Source organism: Chiloscyllium plagiosum, chromosome 2 (genome assembly GCF_004010195.1).
Source record: "Chiloscyllium plagiosum isolate BGI_BamShark_2017 chromosome 2, ASM401019v2, whole genome shotgun sequence".
Classification (NCBI taxonomy): Eukaryota; Metazoa; Chordata; class Chondrichthyes; order Orectolobiformes; family Hemiscylliidae; genus Chiloscyllium; species Chiloscyllium plagiosum.
The window spans coordinates 120964536-120989774 of record NC_057711.1 but is presented as its reverse complement, the minus strand read 5'-3'; the positions used below and the strand labels follow the sequence as shown (position 1 = coordinate 120989774).

At 38.6% G+C, this 25239-nt stretch overlaps 1 protein-coding gene across 1 annotated transcript in view; it reads right to left on the bottom strand.

Moving 5' to 3' along the window:
• Positions 1-2974: 2974 nt before the first annotated feature.
• Positions 2975-25239, bottom strand: part of cntln (centlein, centrosomal protein) — a 469267-nt gene continuing 447002 nt past the window's right edge. The window contains exon 27 of the mRNA XM_043717668.1: positions 2975-3213. Coding sequence (XP_043573603.1) covers positions 3112-3213 — 102 coding nt within the window. The 3' untranslated portion in view covers positions 2975-3111. The remainder of the gene's footprint in view (positions 3214-25239) is intronic.

The window sequence follows — 25239 nt, the reverse complement described above, 5'->3', positions numbered from 1 at the left end:
CATCTTGTCACATAGAGAGTGGTGTGTCAGCATCTTGCTAAAACCTAGAAGGCATATTGATAAGACAGTACTTTAGTGACAAAAAGTAATACTTCGTATGGATTACTGACTCCATTGCTGTTTGTCATTCATACCATCTGAAAACCAGGCAAGTTTTTAAAAAATGGTTATACACTTGTAGCCACTAGCATACTTAAAACTTTAATGTTTAGATTGGAAAGGAAGACTGAGGAATTTGTGCAGTTGCATATTTATAATAGAATGTTGATCTGGGGAAAAGATGGAAACCATGTTAATTAATGTTAATTAACCACTTGGGGGAACCTTGCTCAATCCTGGGTAAATTAGTCCCTGTGCTGTGAGGGCTTGAGATCTCAGCTAATCCTTTATTACATTAAAGGAAGGAAAAAAATGACATTATTAACATAAAACTGCTGTAAAGCATAACTTGTCATTTCTGTATGGTACTGGAATGTTAAAGGTGGCTTCATAAATGTGAATCTGATTAAATATAAAAATACTTCCAAAATGTGTTAAATAATTTCAAATTTTGTGAAATAATTTTATGGGACATATTTATGTACTTTTCTAAAGACTATACTAGAGGTCAGTGCTAATGAAAAGCTAACTGTCTGAGAGAGAATGCCTAAACTCAAAATTTTAGTTTTGAATTCCGTGAAGAGGTCCTGAATTCTGACCTTTCAATATCCCAATAATTACCAGGGCATATAGATTCATATAGGTTTAACTACTCTATTTCTCATTTAAGGAAAAGGGAAAGAGATGACAATTGTTACTGAGAGGAACCCTATTGCACTTTTGTTAGGAGTTACAGATGAAGTAGTTCCCAATAATCTTGAAAAGACAGTAGTTAAAAAATCATTTGTTTTTCTTCTACTTAGATAAATGAGAAAGATCTGAAAACAAGTTGGAAGCAACTACATAAACTTAATCCCAAAATATTAAAAAAAAATTGACTGCATGCTTGACGGATGTGCTAAAACTAAGAAAATATTTTGAATCAATTGCTCACCTTTGCATATGGAGGGTAGCATCAACCTAGAAAGACTGGCCTGAAAACAATTATGCAGTGCAGTAGTTACTAAACAGCAGGCAGATAGTGGTGGGATGTGAATAAAACAATATTTCCTGAACAAAGCAGACCTATTAGAGCTGTGTTCATCTCTTCTAATTCTGTCCAGTCCAGTTACTGCTCCAGGCACAGCATCAAGGATTCTGGCCAATTTCATTAACAACACCTTCTGCACCTGAAATTCTGCACACAAAATTCTGGAACTACTCAGCAAGTCTGAAAGCATCTGTGCAGGAAGAGACAGAATTTGTGGACTGAGTCTTCCCAGCTGATGAAAGATGTGGATAATGATGAGTCAGTTGGAAATTAAAATGTCCTACTTTTCACCCAAGGTGTTAATGACGAGGTGAGAACCTCACTCGTGATCAGTAAAATATGTATTTGCATGTACCAACATCTCATTATTCTGTATTTGCTTTATCTTTATGCAGTTTGCTATTCTCCAATGCAGGGGGGAGCAACTAAACAATGACAGTTCCTGACATGAATGTCAGGGTGGATATCCAGTGACTGGCAGCTTACCACTTGGTCCTTTGTGCCTCTGTCTTGGACAGTAGTCCTGAAAATGTCCGGCTGCAGGGAGTTTTTCACGTTCACCAACTGTGATCTCATTGAGCTGGTTGAACAGCCAATGATGTTGAAGAATTCTCACAGGCAACAAATCAGAAAGTAGCAAGGTGGCTTCAGTGTTCATATTTATAATCCTCTGAAAAGCATGATATACTAGGGCATACACATGAGGCAAAGATAGAAGTTGAAACATAAAACTGATAAATTTTTTTGCCTTTTAAAAAAATAAATGGATTGTTCATCATGGAATAAAGAAATTTGATATTCCACAAATATAACAATCCACTTTTCATGATCAGTGAGGTTATTCTGAAGTAGTTACAAGTTTTGGAGCCATTAAACCAACTCAGCCACACCACATTCAACAAGACATGACTTTTTCAATGGTTCTCAAAGCAAGAATAATAGAGTAAAAAATTGAGGTCAACATCAAATCTGTGAGGTCTAATTGATTTTTAGCTATTAGAACTGTTATGATGCTCCCTTGGAAGAGATTATGTTACTTAACATAACAACGTTAGTTAAATATCTACCTCATCACTGCTTATTAGAGAGTGATGAGGTACATGCTTCATTTTTGCTGTTTTAATGGCACATTGCAGGGAAATATCCATGTATATAGCTGCGTATGGAAGTATTATATTCCTTTCATTAACTAACACAAAGAGAACAATAAGGAAAACAATTTCATAACTAGTCAAATTAGCAACCGAAGCCAAAAATAAGTTTCAGAACGATAACATAATTTAGCTTAATAATTCAGCTTTTGCATGAAAAATGGAACAGAAAAGGCAGAACAAATTTTATTTAAAACTTTATTAAAAATTGCAAAGCATAGTAAATCTGTTTTGTAGAGAAAAATGAGTAACAGAAAATTGTAAACTTTATTCAGTGCTATTATGTACATTTTAAGTGTAATTAAATTCTATGGTAAAATATTTATTAACCACACCTTAATTTGATTTAAAAGTAAAACCACACTCATAAATATTTAAGTAAAAACACATTTATTGAACAAATTAATTTTTTTGGGTCTTTACTAAATTCCAAGCAGAATGAATTAAACAACACATTTGGAAGATTGATCAAAAAAATTACTAAATGTTTTGCATATTGGATAATTGCTGAAGAAAAGCAATATTCAAGTTCTGAATGACTAAATGATTATTGTATATTTACTATCTGTGAAAAATCTGATAAATTATTTCAGTTATGATTTGGGGATGTAAATGATTGTGTTTTATTATGAAGTTTATTATGTGATGTGCTTTTTATTAGAAGCAACACAAGGTCTAATGAAAAACGTTTCAATTTCTTTTCTGTTTATTTTGTAGAATCAAATGTTAAAATAATGTAGAACATTACAAAGCCTCTGTGTGTTCTAATTACACGATGGGATTTGGTTTTGTTTGTAACGTATCAGCCACAGATGGAATTACATAAGGCTTTCAGCTTACTTCTTTTGAGAGCAAGGCATATTCTTCTGCTAGTTTTTCTTTCTCTGCTATCTTTTCCAGCATTGCTTCTATTAAACTTGAAACACAAGGAAGCTGGAAAAATAAAGAGAATGCATTGAAGCAACACATTTTGCAAATTCACTTAATTCAATTTCTACTTAATGCAATCAAATGCAACAGTCTGTCTCAGGATAATAATTAGACAACAAGTGAAGTGCAAAATGACAACACTTTAAGTTAGACCATAAGTTATAGGAGCAGGAGATGGGTATTCTGCCCATTGAGTCTGTGCCGCTATTCAATTAGACCATTTGCTGATCTGATGATCCTCAATTCCACATTCCAGTCTTTTCGCCATAATTATTGATTTGCTTACTGTTTCAGCCTTGAATATACTGCCGAGTCTTAACAGCTCTCAGTGATAACCAATTCCACAGATGCACTACCTTTTGAGAGAAAAAACATTCTTCCACATTACTGTCATACATTGGCTATCCCCTAGTCTGAAATTATGCCTCTGGTCCACGAGTCTCCCACAAGGGAAAACAGCCCTTCCACACTAGTCCTATCAAGTTCAAGAAAAACTTTACACATTTCAATGCATTTTAGAACTTTACCACCATCAACATTGCTAAGATTCTGATGCAAGACGAGGAATTGTATTTTCTGTCCTAAATTAGCTTACATTATAATTATGTAAATCTGTACAACCATATTATTTTTTACAAAGATCCTGAAGGATTTTAGTTCCCAGGTGTTTTCAGTAAGTCAGTTATTAAAGATACTTGCTGGCCACTAAGGCATACTTCATTTCCATGGCGGGCTCTCAATACATTTTAAATGCTGCAACAATATCTCTTTGCAAGTTATCTAAATGCTTTATCTAATTACTTTTTAAAAAGTGGTCTCAATTGCATGAACATTCCAATACTTTCAAGAATTCTAAAATTTAATCAAATGAAATAATGGAGCCACAGAAATCATCCCACATTAATTTTACCAGCACGTAAAAACTATGTGAGAACAAATCGGAATTTTGTTCCCCATAAAGTTTTACATAATGGAAGCACCATTATTCATATTCACTTATGCTATTCAACATTTTCTTAGACTTGATTATGATTCAGTACAAGTCTCGAAATTGATTTATTTCACAACAAAGAAACATAGAAAGCAAAAGTTATGATCAATCACTAAAACTCATCATTGCAGAATGTTATAAAGTAAAAGCTATGCTTCCTACATCAGTGGCTCATCCCACTGGATTAATAATTGTCTTGGTATTTCAAACTTCTTTGCCTTGGGGAAAATATCTCAAAGCTTCCCCTTTAACATGATCTGGCATTCTTCATTGAGGATGCATCCTGCTCTGGGAAATACCAAGATCAATTTTGCAAACTAAAGTTTTGAACTTCCAGGTCATCTGAAAAATGTTGATCCTGAAATTGAGACAGACCACTTTTCATTTATTTTTGTCTTTACTCTTTCATGGGATGTGGTGGCACTGATAAGGCTAGGCATTTGTTGCCCATTCCTAAATGTCAACCATATTGCTAATGGTCTGGAGTCAGATATAAGCCAGACAAAGTATGTGCATTCAAATGCATAAATTATGAGCAAGAGCGGGCCACTTGACTACTCTAGCCTACTACAACATTCTATAAAGTCATGGATGATTTGATGACTTCACAGTCCCCCTGCTGCTTAATTTTTTTCACCTTCTCTTGCTCATCAAACATCGATCTGCCCCAAATTAAAAACATTCAAATAAACTGCTTCCACCTCCAGTTGAGTTCTGAAGACTCTGAACTTCTATAAGAAAGAAAAATCTTCTCATTCCTATCTTAAATGGGTGGCTCCTATTTTGAAATAGTGGGCCCTGTTCTAAATTCCTCCTCAAGGGGAAATATCCTTCCATATCAAAGCTGTCAAGACTTGTGTTTCAGTCACCTCTCAATCTTCTAAACTCTAGCAGATATAGACCTAGCCTGCTCAACTTTTGTTCATAAGACAACCAATTGTTCCATGCAAGTTGTTCTTTGGGTCCATGCATGGTGTGCTAGCGTAGCTCATAACATTGACTTCTGGTTCTGAAAGTCACTGACATATATGGATCTCAGAAACCTGCATAGGAAGGTAGAGAATTAGTGAGAATGCTACCAACCAAAAAAAGCAAAGAACTGAGAATGCTGGAAATCCGAAACAAAAACAGAAATTACTGAAGAAAATTACGAGCTCTAGCAGCATTCATGGAGAAAAAGCAGAGTTAATGTTTTTTCTCCAGTGACCCTTCTTCAGAACTCAAGTGGCCCAAAATAGGAGCAGGTATATGCCATTTGGTCCTTCAGGCCTGCACTGCCAGTCAATATGATCATTTAATTCAGTACCACGTTCAAGTTTCTCCCCTTTGAACTCCTCTGGCCCTGAAACTATATCTAACTCCTTGAAAACATGCAATGTTTTGGCCTCAACTGATTTCTGTGGCAGAGAACTTCACAGGCTTATCACTCTCTGGGTGAAGCTACCGCTCCTCATCTCATCTCTAAATGACCTAGCCTGTATCCTCAGACTGTTCTGGACTTGCAGGTCATCAGGGACATCCTTCCTGTATTCGCACTGTCTATGAAATCCTCCCTCATTCTTCTAAATTCCAGTGAACAATACTAACCCATCTGGTCTCCCATCATACATCAGGCCTTCCATACCAGGAATTGGTCTTGTAAACCTTTGTTGTGCTTCCTTCATAGCCAGATCATCCTTCTTCATATAAGGAGACCAAAACAGCATACAATATTCCTGGTGTAGTCTCACCAAGGCCCTGTACCATTGCAGCAAGACATCCCTACTCCTGTACTTGAATCCTTTCACTGTGAAGGCCAACATACCATTTGTCTTCTTCAACGACTGTTGCACATACAAGTTTACTTTTAGCAACTGGCATATAAGGACACCATAGTCTCATTGCACTTCTCCCTTTCTCAATATACTGCCACTCGGTTAATAGTCTGCCTTGTTGATTTTGCTACCAAAGTGAGTAACCTCATATTTATGCACACTGAGCTGCCAGAGGAAGTGGTTCGAGGCTGGTACAATTACAACATTTAAAAGGTATCTGAATGAGTATATGAATAGGATGGGTTCAGAGGAATATGGGCCAAATGTTGGCAAATGCTTATCTGGTTGGAATAGATGAGTTGGACTGAAGGGTCTGTTTCTGAGCCATATATCTCTATGGCTCTATACTTCTTCTACCATGTATATTTACTTAACCGTTCACACTGAAACATCTCTGTTATTGCCTCATAGTTCACCATCCCACCCAGCTTTGTGTCACCTGCAATCTTGGAGACATTACATTTAGTTCTCTCAGCCAAATCTTTAATACGTATTTAAATGGTTGGGGGTCCAAGCACTGATCCTTGTGATATCCCAGTAGTCACTCAGAAAAAAGGCCTGTTTGTTCCTACACTTTGTTTCTTGTCTGTGAACATGTTCTCCATCCGTGTCAGTAGACAACCACCAATCCCATATGTTTTAAATTTACATGCTAGTCTCTTATGAAGTATCTTATCAAAAGCCTTCTGAAAGTCCAAATAAATGACATCCACTAGCTCCTCCTCATGTCCACCATGCCTCTTACCCATGAAGCGCCATTCCCATGGCTCCTACACCAAACATCATCCCCTGAAGTATTCTGTCTTTCTTGCTTAGTGAAGCCTTGTGTCTGGCATTGGCATTCTTGATGCCATTTCACCACTCCCCAGGTCAGGGAAGATCAGATTTAACCTGATGCAGACTCTTCTTTCCATTAACAACACTGCTGGAGCTATCCCTGTAGTTGCTTGAGAGGTGGTACAATAATCAAATAGGAACCAGGTTAGTTTGATATCTACTGAAGTTGTAGGCTGTTTCTTTAAGCCTGCCTTCAAAGTTTGGACTGCTCTTTCTGCCAGGCCATTGGATAATGGATGGCATGGAGCTGTCCCTTCCATGTCAAATACCATTCTACTTTAAGAAATACTTAAACTCCCTGTTAAACGATGGCCCGATAGCTGTAATCAACGCTTCAGGGAACGTATGTCCTACAAAAGACAAATGCAGTTTTTCTATCATTGTCCCCATGTTTGTCAAATGAACACTATGCACATCTGTCCACTTTGAGTGGGCATCCACAATGACTAAGAACATTGAACTCATGAAGGGCCAGCATTGTTGATGGGTAATCCAGGCCATTTACCTGACCATTCCCAAGACTGTGTGAGAGCTGCTGGCTGTCCTTGTTCGCACTCTGGGAACTGCTCAACTAATGCAGCTATGTCTGCATCCAATCCTGGTCGCCTGACACAGATCCTCACTAACATCTTCATTTTGGAAACACCTGGATGACCCTGCTGGAATTCAGCCAATATCTGGACAATCATTCTTGCTCCACATATTAATATTTCATCCTCTACTTTGATCTAATCTCCCCGGGTCCAAGAAGGTTTCCATACTGGTTGTGACAGCCCTTTGGTTTCCCCCATCACCACCAGCTGTTTCAGTTTTGCCAGGAATGGATCTTTCTGCGTCCAAAGTCTGATTTTGTCAGCTTTGACTGGAAGTGTGTCCAGAAAAGTTAAAACTATTACGGATGCTTCCAGTGGCTGTACCATTGGTGCTGTATCTCCCAAAGGCGGTTCAATGAATTGGCACTTGCTACTTGGCCTTCCTGGAAAATGTTCCAACTTGTAATTATACACACTTACTATTAGAGCCCATTGCAGAATTCAGCCTGAACCTATGGGCAGCACTGCCTTATCCTCTTTAAGTAGGGGTGTGTGGTCTGTTATTATTACAAATTTATATCTGTAAAAGTATTGCTGGAACTTCCTGACTCCAAGTATGACCTCCAAATCTTCCTTCTCTATCTGGGTATATTTACGCTCTGCATTAGCAAAGTCCTGGATGCATACACTATTGGGCATTCCTCTTCATTGGGCCACCTATGAGCTAATACTACCCTGATGCCATTTGCGAAGGCATTGCATGACAGTACCAGATCTAAATGGGGATTACAGTTTGCCAACAGTGAGAGCTGTTTCTTCACTTCTCTGAAAGCTATTGCTTGATTTTTGTGACTATTTCCAAAGCTGACCCTTCTTAAGAGTTGATGCAAAGGTGCCAGATTGGAGGCCTGGTTACGCATCAAATTTCCATAATAATTCACCTGCTCAAGTAAAGACCTAAGCTCCGGTTCAAATGTGGAAGCTGGAGTACCTTTGATCGCTCTCACTTCATCTTCCAATGTGTGAAACCTGGTCTTGTCGGCTCTCTAACCCATGTAAGTCACTTGGGATGCCAAGAACACATTTTTCCCATCTAAGACATATGGCCACTTGCAAGAAATGTCTGAGGACTATGTCCAAGTTCTCCAAGTGCTCCTTATTTGTCTTTCCCAATATAAGCATTTCATCTAGATAAATGGCGACCTTGTAAAATGTTCTCCATTGTCCACTAAAAAATTGCACAGCCTGATGATACCCTAAATTGCAGTCTTATATATTGGTACAAATCATTTTGAGTATTAACCGTAGCATACATCTGGGGAACTCTTCTCTAACTGCAATTGCAAGTTTGCATTGCTCATGTCTATGAAGGACAGGCCCCCTGCCAGCTTTGTGCATAAATCACAAGAGATTGGGTATTTATCCAGCTGCGAGAAGCAATTTACTATTTGTTTTTAAATCTCCATTGAGGCGAACCAACCTGTCAATCTTCATAACCAGTGCTGCCAATTTCGCAAACTCTACTAGTTTGTTGATTCCTTCACTTTCCAGCCTTCTGATGTCTGCCTCTACCTTTGTCCGTAAGGCAAATGGCACTGGGTGGGCCATACAGACGGAATTGCTTCCTGGTCAACATGCAAGGTGGCCTTGATTCCTTTGATAGTCCCTAGAACTTGCTGAAAATCTTCTGGATATTTAATTAGAACTGCACTCGGGCAGTCTTTTCTCATTGAAAAATGTTGAGTCAATCTAGGTGAATCTATCCATGCCAATATGTTGCCTCTTGCACCATGAATTCTTATTTCTGCAATAACCTTTATTGCACCTTATCTAATGCCTTCTGGAAATCTAATTATAGTACATCCACCGCTTAATCTTTATTCACAGCACATGTTATTTCCTTAAAGAGCTCCAATAAATTGGATAAAAATGATTTGCCTTTCAAAAATTAGGTTGCCTCTGTCTGATTATATTGATGTTTGATAATCTGATGTCAGAATCTTGTTAGTAGGGAACATGTTTTCTCTGACAGATGGTAAGCTGTATCCTACTCTTTTTGAATTGTAATTTTCCAATCAAATGGAACCTTCAACCTGATCTACTGTATTTTGGAATTTTTAAGCAAAATCCTCCCTCACTAATCAGTTCTTTTAAAACCCTATGATCAACTTGGCTAGCACCCAGGGATGTGTCAGCCCACGTGTCCAACAACTTATCCAGTACAAACCTCCTGGGTGAATGTAATTTTTCTTTAATCATGCATGATAATACTTATTCAAAGGAATATGGGTGTTACAACTGCTCATCCCTAATTGCCCTGGAGAAGGTGTGGTGTGCTGCCTTCTTGAATCACTGCAGTCCTTGTGAATGTAGGAACAGGAAGTGAGCTTCAGGATTTTGACCCAGCTACAACAAAGAGGCAGTGAAATAGCTTCAAATCAAGATGGTGTGTGGCTTGCAGTGGAACTTGCATATGCTAGTATTCCATGTATTTGCTGTCCTCATCTTTCTAGGTGGTAGAAATTGCAACTTTGAAAGATGTTACTGAAGGAACATTGGTGAGTTGTTGCAGGGCAACTTATCTTGGTCTCAACACCACTTTTCTGCCCACTCTCCATATTAATCCATATTAATTTTTTTTAAAAAGTCTATCTCCTTCTTAAACTTACTCAATGTCCCAGCATTCCCTACAACCTGGGGTGGTGAATCCACAGAGTCACAACTCTTTGACAGAAGTAGTTTCTCCTCATGTCTATTTTAAATCTGCTACTCCACATCCTAAAACTATGACCTCTCATTTTAGATTGCCCCATGTGAGGAAACATTTTTTTTCCACATTTACTTTGTTAATCTCCATTATGATCTTATATATCTTAATTAGATCTCCTTTCTTTATTCCAAACTCTAGAGTGTATAAGCCTAAACTGCTTAGCCTCTCTTCATTTGACAAAGCCCTCATCTCTGGAATCAATCCAGTGAACCTCCTCGGAATTTGCTCCAAATACATTCCTCCTCAAGTAAGTAAGGGGATTTACTACAATCAAGTAGAGTGTATTTCATCACTGTCCTGATGCATGCCTTCTAGTTGGTGAGTTGGCTTTGGGGAGTCTCTGTATATTCACCAAGTGTAAAAAAAGGCTGATGCTCTCTGGAACACTACAAGCTTCAAAAACTTAAAAACTTATTTGTCTGGAAGGAAGTTTATTCTACTTTCCTGAGCTATTATTTTATTGCAAGTAGCACATAACAAAGCCTGGTGAATGAAAGAGAAAAATAATCAGAAACTGGGATAACACATATCCAGCAAACCAAATTTATTCCCTACTGTTACTGTCTCATTGAACACTCAAATGGGAAAAATACTGAAATGCCAAACTTTATCACTTAACAGTCTGAACTGAAGAATTATGAATTTATAGATGAGCATTCGCCTCATGATCTGGAGTACAGGAAGGATGTAATTAAACGGGAAAGGGTGTGAAAAAGATTTACAAGGATATTACCAAGACTGGAAGATTTGTGTTATAAGGAAAGGCTGGATAGGCTGGGATTTTTGTTCTTGCAGTGTAGAAGACTGAGAGGTGACCTTATACAGGTTTATAATATCATGAGGGGGATAGATAAGGTGAATAGCCAATGTTTTTTTCCCAGGGTAGGGGAGACCAAAACGGCATAGGTTTAAGGTGAGAGGAAAAGATTTAAAAGGGACGTGGTGGCAACCTTTTCACATAGAGAGTAGCACGTATATGGAACAAGCTGCCAGAGGAAGTGTCGAGGTAGGTACAATTACAACATTTTAAAAAAAACATTTGGACAGGTACGTGGAGAGGAAAAGTTTAAAGACATGTGGGCCAAATGCTGGCAAATGGGATCTGTTTAGTTTAGGAAATCTAGTTGGGATGGAAGAGTTGGGCCGAAGCATCAGTTTCTGTGCTGCATGACTCTCCAAGAATCAATGATGCACTGACCTCCAAATGGATTTGCTGTTTTCAATAATTATGTGGAATGTGGATCAAGATTCCAGTATAGTGGCAAATAACTGGAAAGCGTTAGCTTCCATCTCCAACTGATATAGTAAAAGTATGGATAAGCACATGAAAAATACAAAACTAGAGCAAAAAGAATGTGTTTTGTTTTTGACAAGTTAGCATAATAGGGTCAAGAGGAAACCATCAGTTCCTCAAAGCACAACCAGATGATGACGCAGGAAATCTTGTCGTCCAACAAAAAAATCCTGTTCCCAGAACTCTCAGACTACTGGAGGGTAGAACACTATTACTCCATTGTCCTTTGTGTGAAAATATGTATCCTGATTTCATTGCCAAATGGGCTAGCTCCACTTATAAGATTATGTCACTTGCTCTGAATTATTTGACCAAGGGTAATAGCGTCTCTGTATCTACCATACTATAACTTTCCTTAATTTTAAAACCTCAATTAAGTCACCCCTTCACCCTTCTAAACCTTTTGTTTTCTATAACTCTATCATACAAAAACAAAATTCAACTCTCGTAAACCAATAACATTTTTTCTTAAACTTGAAAATAAAATCAAAAGTCAACTGTAACATTTACAGAAATTCATTCAGATTAAACTAGAAACTAAAATATGAAGTCAAAATTCTATTTGTTAAATCACCTCCAGAGGGCAACAGTCTTAAGTAAATAACACCAGAAAGCAGCAGTTCCACATTATAGATGACAATATTACTAATTCCATATGACGTTCTGTCTTGGGGTTACACTCCATTCCTAATACCTTTCAGAACAGTCACTCTTGCTAACGACTTATAGATGGAGAAATGAATTTCATTAAGTTCCGTATTCAACATTAACATGACCACAATTGCTATATACCTGCTCACTCTCCCCATATCAATCACAAATAACATCATCACTTCCCAGCAGAAGGCTTCAGTGCAGTAACGAATTATAACATAACCTTGACATGGTCTGTATGAAAGAGTCCAAAAAGTAACAATAAAAAGTGAATGAAAGTAAGTCCACTATTGGGCTTACTGTACATGTCTTATTGAACTATTCCTGGTTTAATCATCTTCTTAATGGCATGATTTGCAATAACACTTCATCTTTCAAGTGCTATTCATCCTTACTTGCCAAATCAATAAAGTGTGTTACTGCTGTCTCCAGGGCACATCCGCATTACAGTAATTTGCTCTTTGTTCCTGAAAATAATGTGTTAACAAGACTTTTCTTCCACACAAGTTGTGCTATTTATATTTATATTCTTGACACTGTTTGCAATTATCATTGACTGGTTAAGTAGAACAACAGCTGTGAGAAGGCTATCATATTATTCTGTTTTCTTTTAATTGATCATGAAAATTATGCAATGCTTGAAATCAAAATGCCTTGACAATAATATCTTTGATTTGCTTTTAATTCAAAAAAGATTGCCCTTGTAAAGATAGCAGTGCGCGCGTGTGTGTTATATGAACAAAAGGGGTGGCTGCACTGGGATTGAGATAGCTGACCATAGAATGTAAAAGTGCAGCAAATTCAGAAGGAGATCTGTTGCACTATTGCAGCATCATTTGAGAAGATTTAATTGCTGTGTAGTTTGGGGGAGGGGTGATCGGGATGATGTATGGTGGGCGGTTGGTGGAGGCGCAGTCACATCCACCAAGAGGTGGGTGTATAGGTGGTGGGGAGAAGAAAAAGGTATTTTCTTCTTAGTGCATCACATTGCAATATGTTTTATCTCATTTTTGACTGCTGCTGGTATCAGTTTTTGGTGATGCAGTACCTTTCATTACATTGTTCTCCAAACAAACAGACTTGAAGTCCTTGTTAAAAGGTTGTATAAGGAGAGAATGCTGGCCTTTGAAAATCACTGTGTAGAAGGGCGAAAGAGACAGGAACCCTCGTCACATTCAAAATATTCTTGGATATGCACTCAAAGTGTTGTAACCTGCAGAGCTATGGATCAAGAGGTAAAAAGTAGACAAGGCTAAAGAACTGTCTTCAGTTGTCACAGATAACATTTGGCCTCCTTCTATGCTGAATACATCTACAATTCTTCACTGGGACTAAAGGAAAGATATTTTTATCCCGAGTTCCTTCCTGAACTGGCATGGAACAAATGGCAGCATTTCAATGTCTACTAAGTATATTTATAATGTATTGATTCTGAAAAGTTTAAATTTTACTTCTAATATTTTCTGAGTGATTTGGTCAACTGCACATATTGCTTTGTAGCATTGCTATGCTGTGTGGCTTTGTGCAAGGGAATATTACACTGATGTTCCATTGCATCATAGATGCTACTTTCACTGGAAGGTTTAAGAATATTTACTCACTCTCCTGTTCTTTGCCATTCTGAATATTTACTGTGTGCTTGCACTGCCCACAATAGTTAAAGAAGCTCTTTTTCTCATTTTATCTCTCTTTAGGATGTAATGCTCGAAGCTGAATTGCTCACATATCATTTCCTTAAACAGATAATGTTAAACATATTGAAAGAAGTATCACAAATAATACCAAGCAGCCATGTCAGAAGGGGCACAAGTAAAACACTCATCATGTCTTCTTTGTTGGTGACAATATTCTATTTCTAAACTCTTGGAACGAAAAAGGAACTCGGAAAGAGTTTTTTTTAAAGAATATCCTGAAAAATCAACAGAAGCTGCTTTGTAAGGCCATTTTGGCATTTTCTCATGCAAGCTTTGTAAATAGTGAAGACACATTTAGGTCACTGTTGGAAGCTGTATTTATCTAGTGACATCATTTAACCTTTTATAAAGGACAAAACAAGATGAAAACATGATTCCATTATACCAGCAGATCTGTACCCCGGTAAATATCAGCTTCCATGTTCAGGACTGCACTTTTAAGGAGGTATTTTCTTTAGACTTGGAGGAAAGCAAACCAAAAAATAACAGAAATTGCTGGAGAAATTCACCAGGTCTGGCAGCATCTGTGGAGAGAAAGCAGTGCTTGCCATGTAAATTGTTACAGGTATGATGTGCTGTAGCATAGTGTCACATAGCAGCATATCCATTCCTTGACTTTTCACCATTACAAGCTGCTAGCTTTGATCTCTGCTCTAAAACAAAATGCATGTTGCAGACGCTGGCTGCCTGTAACAAAATACTAAAGAACTCATGCTCGAGAAAAACAAAGTGATCCACAAGTGTTTGGCAGCGTCCACTTGAGCAATAAAGTGAATGTTTATGCTGCACCAGGGAGGGAAAGGTTCTGCCTGTTCTTTTAACTGGGATAGAAAATTTTCTAGAATTTACAGAAAAGTAATCAATAAAGTACCTTTAAAAAAGAAAATCACGTCATGTGGGTAATTACAGAGAAGTCAACATTTATTGCATACTCCTAAATGACTCCAAAGCAAGTGGTAGTAAGCTGCCAACTTTAACTACTGACGTCCATGTGGTGTAGGTACATTCATAGTTGTTGACAGGTAGTGAGTTCCAGGATTTTGATCCTGTGGCTGCAAAGGAATGCAATATTCCTTTAAGTCAGGTTATCAGGAGGGAACTTAGGAAAAAAGGGGAGTAAGACATTTGGCTAATAAAACATGCTCCACCCTTCAATCAGATCCAGCTAAACTTATACCTCAACACCATTATCTATCAATCTCTATTTAATATACTCAATGCCAAGACCTACATAACCCTCTAAGATACTGAATACCAAAGATTAACCTAGAATTAAAAGAATTCCGACAGTGTGCAAACAGGTCATTCAGCCCAACAAGTCCACACCAACCCTCTGAAGAGTAACTCACCCAGACCCATTTCCCTACCCTATTACTCTACATTTACCCCTAACTAAGGCATCTGAACTGTACATTTTTAAATACTATGGGCACCTGGAAGAAACGCACATAGACTTGGGGAGAATGTATAAATTCCAGTCACCCGAGACTGGAATCAAACCTGGGTAGTTGGCACTGTGAGGCCGCAGTGCTAACCACTGAGCCATTGTGCCACCCTGTGATGAGGAAGAACCTCTCCCTTAGTGGAGCCACAGAAAACATCCTTCTTGCATCTATCCTGTTGAGCCCTATAAGAACTCAGTATGCCTCAATTCATGCTTCTAAACTCCAAAGAATTTGGTTAAGTTTTCTCGAAAAAATTCCAACGATCCCAGTGATCAAATGGTGAACCTTTGTTGTACTTACTCTATGGCAAGTACATTTTTCTTCAGGGAATACTGAACACAATAGTCCAGATGCAGTCGCACCATTCGATACAATAAAAGCAAGACCTCTGCACTCATGCAGTCAAATTCTCTTCGACATTCTCTGGGACACAATCCAGTTGTTTTAGATGATATTTGACCCTCAAGCTTTCATCATCCTAATTCACCTTCCATTGTTTGTAATATCTTCCATGCCAACTCAATACCAGCTTATTCCTCTTATACATGCTATCTTGTACCTTCTTTGCTAACTCATTCCACGTGGCCACTCATGCCCCCTAAGCCAACTGATTGTTAGCTTATGTCCCCATTACTCCCACCGTGTCAGCTCACCCAATGTACACCATGGATAGACCTGAGTAACCATGTGAAGACAATAAAAAATAAATTTCTAAAAATCTAATATTGCTCCCACTATTCAGAGCTGAGAGAAATAACACTACCACTTGCAAGTTCCTTCCTAACAGCCTGATTTGAAGCCATTGTGCATTCCTTCACTGTTGCTGGATCAAAATCTGGAACTCATGACTTAACAGTCATCGAGATGTACAGCACAGAAACAGACCCTTTGGTCCAACTCATCCATGCCGACCAGATATTCCAACCCAATTTAGTCTCATCTACCAGCACCTGGCCCATATCCCTCCAAACCTCTCCCATTCATACACCCGTCCAGATGCCTTTTAAATGTTGCAATTGTACTAGCGTCCACCACTTTCTCTGGCAGCTCATTCCATACACGTACCACCCACTGAGTGAAAAAGTTGCTCCTTGGGTCTCTTTTATATCTTTCCCCTCTCACCCTAAATCTATGCCCTCTAGTTCTGGACTCCCTGACCCCAGAGAAAAGACTTTGTCTATTTATCCTATCCATGCCCCTCAAAATTTTATAAACCTCTAGAAGGCCACCCCTCAGCCTCTGACACTCCAGGGAAAACAGCCCTAGCCTATTCAACCTCTCCCTTTAGCTCAAATCCTCCAACCCTGGCAACATCCTTGTAAAGCTTATCTGAACCCTTTCAAGTTTCACAAAATTTTTCCAATAGGAAGGAGACCAGAATTGCACGCAATATTCCAACAGTAGCCTAACTAATGTTCTCTACAGCCGCAACATTACCTCCCAACTCCTGTACTCAATACTCTGACCAATAAAGAAAAGCATACCAAACGCCCTCTTCACTATCCTATCTACCTGCGACTCCACTTTCAAGGAGTTATGAACCTGCACTCCAAGGTCTCTTTGTTCAGCAACACTCTCTATTACCTTACCATTAAGTGTATAAGTCCTGCTAAGATTTGCTTTCCCAAAATGCAGCACCTCACATTTATCTAAATTAAACTCCATCTACCACTTCCCAGTCCATTGGCCCATCTGATTGTGATCTGAGGTAACCTTCTTCACTGTTCACTACACCTGCAATTTTGGTATCATCAGCAAACTTACTAATTATACCTCTTATGCTCACATGGGCTTCAGTGGTTCAAGATTGTGGCTTACAGTCACTCTCTTCAGAGTCATTTAGGGGTCTGCGATAAATATTGACTTCCCCATCACCGCCCACATGCAACAAAGACTTTTTTTTTCAAAAAGGTACTTTATTTTCTGCAAGGTCTAAAAAAAAATTCTTTCCCAGTCCAGACAACAGGCAGAATATTTTCCTCATTGGTACAATATGAGCAATGGCACAAAAGGAGGGAATATACAATGAAAGTGGAAAAAAAATCATGACAGTATTAAAACTTTTACATTTCAAGTGGTTAATGTCTTAAAATAAACAAACATATGTTTGCTAATCATTTAATAATCTACTTAAACTAGCAATCCAATTGAGAATTCAAAGCATCCTGCTGAGATTATTATGGATTTTGAAACTCAGCCATCCATTCACCATGAATAGCCCTTAGGAAAATGTCAGCAAAGAACTATTGAAACTGCTCATACAGATACTATATCTGTTGGGTAATCAATCAAAACAATTCTGAAAATTAAAAAAAAATCACTTCCAGCTGCAGCGAGCTTTTCCTTTTACAATGTAAAGAGAAGGGGATTTATGAAAATTTCAGATCACAAAGGTTAAACAGACCTTATCAGCCCTTCAACACCATTTGTATCAGCTCCACAAATTTGTCACTCCAACACTGCAGGTTAAGGCCCTAGCAACAGCCAAGATGGGGTTTGTTTGAAACCAACACTAAATTGGAATAATCCTGCTGAGTTTAGGTTTACCCTCTTCTGTCAATCAAGCCCTGCCCCCTTCCCCCATCAATAAATGGAATTTGTTTCAAACATCAGTAGGACTTCTTGGACTTGCTCACCATGGTTAAAAGTTTTTGCAGTCTGCACAGTTCCATGAAAATTCAGCTGCCAGGCTCTGACCTGCTAGCCCACCTAAATTTCTGGTCAATGGTAAGTCTAGGGTATTGATGGCGGAGAATTCAGTGATGAGGGTAATGCCATTGAGTATCAAGGAGAGATGATTAGACTTATCGTAACTGATCAAAGCCTAGTGCTTGTGTGGCACAAATGTTCCCACTTAGTCGCCCAAACCTGAATGTTGTTCAGGCCTTGCTGCATTAGGGTACAAGGTGATTTGTTTGGCTAAATGCCAATGTCTGATGAGTTCTACATAAGACAGTAACTGATATTTTTAAGTTCTGAATACCGCTGTGCTGAAACATTTAGAAATTTGATTAGTACAGCTTTATCTATAATTCTAGTGAAATATTTAATCACTCGAATACACGTTGAACAAAGTATAAATTAACACAATCTTCAATATGTAGTTTAACAAAAAGTTAAAATACATTTAAAGCTTCTGATATAGCTAACAAGTTCTAATTATTTGTGCACTGCACCATAATGGCTGAAAGGATTCCCAGGGTTTACTTAATATGTTTTTAAAATAGTGCCAGTTTAAAAAAAAACAACGTAATTAATCATAATTGGGATATGCGCATGACACATAGAAAAATCTGTCCCTTTCTAAAACCTTGCAATATCACAAGGGAGTTTCACATGCTTTTCAAAAGAATGTTTCAGTTTTCCAAATTCATTCCAAAATCTCTCGTGAAATTTTCTTAATCAATAAATTCTGTTTAATTTTAAAAAGCAAGAAAATGGTTTTCAAGATTTTCTATTCTGAACAAAATGTTCCTGTAAAAATGTCCGTAAGAATTTAGTGCTTTAATATTTCTGACTAATTAATCTATAAATCCCAGTTAAGTATTGGGACTACATTTGTAGAAAAACCTAATAAAGCCAGGTATATAATACTTATGCTGACCTCAATCTTTTAAAAATACAGTATTTAAAAATACAGGATTATCACTGATTTTCAAAAATGAACATGCATGAACTTTTGTTCAACTGTTTCTGATGGAATTTCTCACCTATTGATTCTAAACTCATACAAGTCATTTTACTCACCACATTAAGCCTTTTCATCACATTTGTTGCTGACTGACCTCCATTTACTGAACTTTACACTTTGCAATAAAAAAGCATAACCGAATGTCTCTTACATTAAATAACTGAATACATTTAATATTTCTGCAGTAAAAGCAATGTGTAAACAAAATTAACTCTCATATTTTACTCTAACCATCATACAGCATTGAGTATCTTTAAATACAACACAATTAGAATAATATTCAATTAATGAAAGTAAAAGATTGAAAGGATCTTGCTGATTCAGTGAATATTGTGAAAAGTTTTACAATCTTTTGAAATGCATTTGTTGGAAGAGATCACAGGTTTCAGCATTCCAGGTACAATGTGATCAGGTTTTCTTCATTTTCAATATCCAGGATATTTCTAAATCCCCTGAATAAGGCATCACGTGGTAGAGATATTTGTGTTAAAGAAATACTGGTGCATGATATTTTGTCTGTACTGATATTTGTCTTTAAGATGTATGGATCAAATTCTTGCAAAATTTCCTGATTATGAGCTTGTAAAATAAATCCTGAAAAAATACCTAGCCATGATATCAAGTGGTACAGCATTACCGCGAGGGAACCAGTAAAGTTTATTTTTAATCATCGTTAATATCTGTCAACAAACAATAACAAGAGGGGCAAACAGTACAAATCCACAGATTGTTTTCTCATTCCAAATGGTTTTGACTGTCATTTAGTAAGTCAAGGTTTATGAAATTACCACAAAAATAATGAAACTGCTTGAAATTCACAGTAAATCTGTCAGCATTTGAAAAAAAGCAAAGATTGAGTAACATTTCAGGGAATACACCTCTGTCAAAAGGCTAGGTTAAAATTTAGTTGGCTACATCTGATAGCAATAAGTATGAAATGTTTTAGGAAAAGTAAAATTTATCAAAAGATCTCACTTAAAAGCAGATCAATGTTGAACTTTAAAATATCAATAAGTTTTTTTTATTGGATACAATTTGATCTGTTGGAGCCAGCACATGGTAAATGCTGTAATATTCAGGGACAAACAATTTCAAGGAGTTCTGGATCAATGGTGCTGGAAGAGCACAGCAGTTCAGGCAGCATCCGAGGAGCTTCAGCAAAATCGACGTTTCGGGCAAAAGCCCTTCATCAGAAATAAAGGTATTCCTGATGAAGGGCTTTTGCCCGAAACGTCGATTTTGCTGAAGCTCCTCGGATGCTGCCTGAATTGCTGTGCTCTTCCAGCACCATTGATCCAGAATCTGGTTTCCAGCATCTGCAGTCATTGTTTTTACCTTGTTAATTTCAAGGAGTTGCCTCATTTAGTTCTGCCTGGCAAGAGGGGTGGTTTTCAATAAATCACTGAAAATATTTCAGGGGCTTTTGAAGAACAGTTGCCAGGTCATAGCCAGTTGGAGTTAGAAGGCAGACAGAGAAGAAGCAGACTCTGCATAGAAAAGAAGTATTTGACTGTATTGTTGAGAAGGCAACTGAACAACACTGGTTTTGTGTAGTTGAGCTCAGTGAGAAATCAAGAACAGTTCGCAAGCTTGGGTAGTCAGAACTCTGGTAGAAGTTCTAAGAATTAGTTGGCAACTATATGTTAGACATTGAGCTCAAAAGAAGCACGCACATGATTAATATTTCAGTACAGTTAAATTTGGAAGTGAAAGCCCATAAGCAGTAAGCAGTAATTGTTTGTGCAACTTAGCCAGAGCAGAACTCAGGAAAAGCTTGATGAAGATTACAGTTTGTGTGAAAAAGGTTTCAGAATCCAGAGTAATGTGGACCGAGGAAAGAAAGGTGAAATACACAAACTGAGCACTTCATTGAAGCAGTCGATGGAGTAGCCAATGAGGGGGTTTCAATGCAGCTTGTCAAAAGTGAATATTGGGAATCCCTTGCACAGTTATTGTCACATTTGGTGACTTACAAAGTCACTAACATCTTCAGGGAAAGGGGGAGTGCATTGCTGAGAAATCTATGTGATCTGTCTTAATCGCATTTGCGGTTTCATGCATTCAATTAGGTGTTCAACCATATTTTGTTTGTTTCTATATTTGTCTCTTATTAATTTTGCAATGTTATAATATAATTTTATCTACCATGGCACATTTTCATCAATAATCTTTGCAGGTTTGCCTGAATAAGTTCTGTTTGCAATAAATTTGTTATGCTTGACTAAATAAACCTAAAGATTCATTGCTCTACTATCTCAGATATAATCTGAAACCGAGACAATTGGTCATACTATTAACCTGGTTAAAGTTAAAATTTGTTATGAGCCATGGAGAAGTAGGAATAGAAATGAATTCACACACTGGATCATCCAAGATGGAGGATGGCAAGAATTTCTGGCTGTAACAGCTGCCCCTTTTTTGAGGTATTTTAGGTGCTGGAGGTGATTTCCCCAAATTCCAGAGAGAGAAAGAGACAGAAAGAAACTGACACCAGAGTGTATCTGCACAGTTACTGCTTTTGCTGTTTGAATTCACGTATCGCTTGACATTGGAGTGTGTCTGGGAAAATTAACAAACAGTGAAATTCACAACTGATCTTGGAGGAACTGTTTGGGTGAAGTTCACAGCACAGAATCAGATAAGTTAATTGTTTTAAGTGGCCTACAGAAAATCTGCAGTAGTGAGTAGAGTGGGTTCTTTCTTGATTATATCTTTTTTGAGATATGTCTCTTGATTAAACTTAAAATATAAGCCATAACTATTAATTTAACCTGGGACAGTGTTTTGTAGAGGAATAAGACAGTGTTATTTTCTGGGTCTGTAGATTATGAAGGAGCAAAAAATGGTCTTTAGTAGACTCATATGAGCTTCTTGTTAGATGTGGGAGTTTAAAGAGAGTTTAAGGGTTACTGCGGATAATATCTGCAATAAATGCTGCAAATCTTATCAGATCAGATGGATCGGTTGGAGAGCCAGTTAGAAGCAATGAGGAATTTGCAACAGCAACAGTATGTGATGGATGGCAGTTATAGGAAGAGGGGAAAGTCTCAGATACAGTCACATAGATGGGTTAACTCCATGAAAGGTAAGAGAGGTAGGCACTTAGTGCAGGAGACTTCTGTGGCTATACCCATTTCAAACAAGTGTGCTGTTTTGGAAAAACAGGGAATGCAGCACGAACAGCCAAGTTTCTGGTACTGAGACTGGCTCTAATGCAACGAGGGGTACGTCAGGTTCCAAGAGATCAATTGTGTTAGGGGATTCTCTAGTCCAAGGTACAGACAGATGGTTCTGTGGCCAGCAGTGAAAAATCAGAATGGTGTGTTGCTTCCCTGGTGCCCGGATCAAGGATGTCTCAGAGAGGGTGCAGAATGTTCTCAAAGGGGATAGGGGCCAGCAAGAGGTCATTGTCCACCTTAGAACCAACGACATAGGAAGGGAAAAGGTTGAGATTCTGAAGGGTGATTACAAAGAGTTAGGCAGGAATTTAAAAAGGAGGTCCCTGAGAGTAGCCATATCTGGAATACTCTTGGTGCTACGAACTAGTGAGGGCAGGAATAGGAGGACAGAGCAGATGAATGCATGGCTGAGGAGCTGGTGTATGGGAGAAGGATTCACATTTTTGGATCATTGGAATCTCTTTTGGGTTAGCAGTGACCTGTAGAAGAAGGACAGATTGCACCTAAATCGGAAGGGCATTAATATACTGGCAGGGAAATTTGCTAAAGCTGATGGAGAGGATTGACTTAGATTTAGATTTACTTAGATTACTTGCAGTGTAGAAACAGGCCCGTCGGCCCAACAAGTCCACACTGACCCGCCGAAGCGCAACCCACCCAGACCCATTCCCCTACATTTTTAACCCTTCTCCTAACACTACGGGCAATTTAGCATGGCCAATTCACCTAAGCTGCACATTTTTGGTCTGTGGGAGGAAACCGGAGCACCCGGAGGAAACCCACGCAGGCACAGGGAGAATGTGCAAACTCCACACAGTCAGTCGCCTGAGGCAGGAATTGAACCCGGGTCACTGGCACTGTGAGGCAGCACTGCTAACCACTGTGCCACCATGCCGCCCACATTAAAACTAGTAAGGTAGGGGGGTGGGACCGAGGGAGATTGTGAGGAAATAGATCAATCTGAGACAGGGACAGTTGAGAATAGAAGCGAGTCAAACAGTCAGGGCAGGCAGGGACAAGGTAGGACTAATAAATTAAACTGCATTTATTTCAATGCAAGGGGCCTAACAGGGAAGGCAGATGAACTCAGGGCATGGTTAGGAACATGGGACTGGGATATCATTGCAATTACAGAAACATGGCTCAGGGATGGGCAGGACTAGCAGCTTAATGTTCCAGGATACAAATGCTACAGGAAGGATAGAAAGGGAGGCAAGAGAGGAGAGGGAGTGGCGTTTTTGATAAGGGATACCATTACAGCTGTGCTGAGGGAGGATATTCCTGGAAATACATCCAGGGAAGTTATTTGGGTGGAAATGAGAAATAAGAAAAGGATGATCACATTATTGGGATTGTATTATAGACCGCCTAATAGTCAGAGGGAATTTGAGAAACAAACTTGTAAGGAGATCTCAAGTATCTGTAAGAAGAATAGTGGTTATGGTAGGGATTTTAACTTTCTAAACATAGACTAGGACTGCCATAGTGTTACGGGTTTAGATGGAGAGGAATTGTTAAGTGTGTACAAGAAAATTTTCTGATTCAATATGTGGATGTACTTACTAGAGAAGGTGCAAAACATGACCTACTCTTGGGAATAAGGCAGGACAGGTGGCTGAGGTGTCAGTGCGGGAGCATTTTGGGGCCAGTGACCATAATTCTATTGGATTTCAAATAGTGATGGAAAAGAATAGTGATAGACCAGAATTTAGACGGTATTAGGTAAGAACTTTCAAAAGCTGATTGGGGGCAGATGTTCAAAGGTAAAGGGATGCCTGGAAAATGGGAAGCCTTCAGGAATAAGATAACGAGAATCCAGAGAAAGTATATTCCTGTCAGGGTGAAAGGAAAGGCTGGTAGGTATAGGGAATGCTAGATGACTAAAGAAATTGAGGGTTTGGTTAAGAAAAAGAAGGAAGTATATGTAAGGTATAGACAGGATAGATCGAGTGAATCCTTAGAAGAGTATAAAGGCAGCAGTAGTATACTTAAGAGGGGAAATCAGGAGGGCAAAAAGGGGACATGAAATAGCTTTGGCAAATCGAATGAAGGAGAATCCAAAGGGTGTTTACAAATACACTAAGGATAAAAGGTAACTAGGGAAAGAATAGGGCCCATCAAAGATCAGCAAGGCGGCCTTTATGTGGAGCCGCAGAAAATGGGGGAGATACTAAACGAGTATTTTGCATCAGTATTTACCGTGGAAAAGGATATGGTAGATATAGAATGTAGGGAAATAGATGGTGACACCTTGCAAAATGTCCATACTACAGGAGGAAGTGCTGGATGTCTTGAAACGCAGAAAAGTGGATAAATCCCCAGGACCTGATCAGGTGTACCCTAGAACTCTGTGGGAAGCTAGAAAAGTGATTGCTGGGCCTCTTACTGAGATATTTGTATCATCAATAGTCACAGGTGAGATGCCGGAAGACTGGAGGTAGGCTAACATGGTGCCATTGTTTCAGAAGGGTGGGAAGGACAAGCCAGTGAGCCTGACATCGGTGGTGGGCAAGTTGTTGGACGGAATCCTGACGGACAGGATGTACATGTATTTGGAAAGGCAAGGACTGATTAGGGATAGTCAACATGGCTTTGTGCATGGGAAATCATGTCTCACAATTTTGAAGAAGTAACAAAGAGAATTAATGAGGGCAGAGCAGTAGATGTGATCTATATGGATTTCAGTAAGGCGTTCGACAAGGTTCCCCATGGGAGACTGATTAGCAAGGTTAGATCTCATGGAATACAAGGAGAACTAGCCATTTGGATACAGAACTGGCTCAAAGGTAGAAGACAGAGGGTGGTGGTGGAAGGTTGTTTTTCAGACTGGAGGCCTGTGACCAGTGGAGTGCCAGAAGGATTGGTGCTGGGTCCTCTAGGTTTTATCATTTACATAAATGATTTGAATGTGAGCATAAGAGGTACAGTTAGTAAGTTTGCAGATGACACCAAAATTGGAGGTGTAGTGGACAGCGAAGAAGGTTACCTCAGATTACAATAGAATCTGGACCAGATGGGCCAATGGGCTGAGAAGTGGCAGATGGAGTTTAATTCAGATAAATGCGAGGTGCTGCATTTTGGGAAAGCAAATCTTAGCAGGACTTATATACTGAATGGTAAGGTCCTA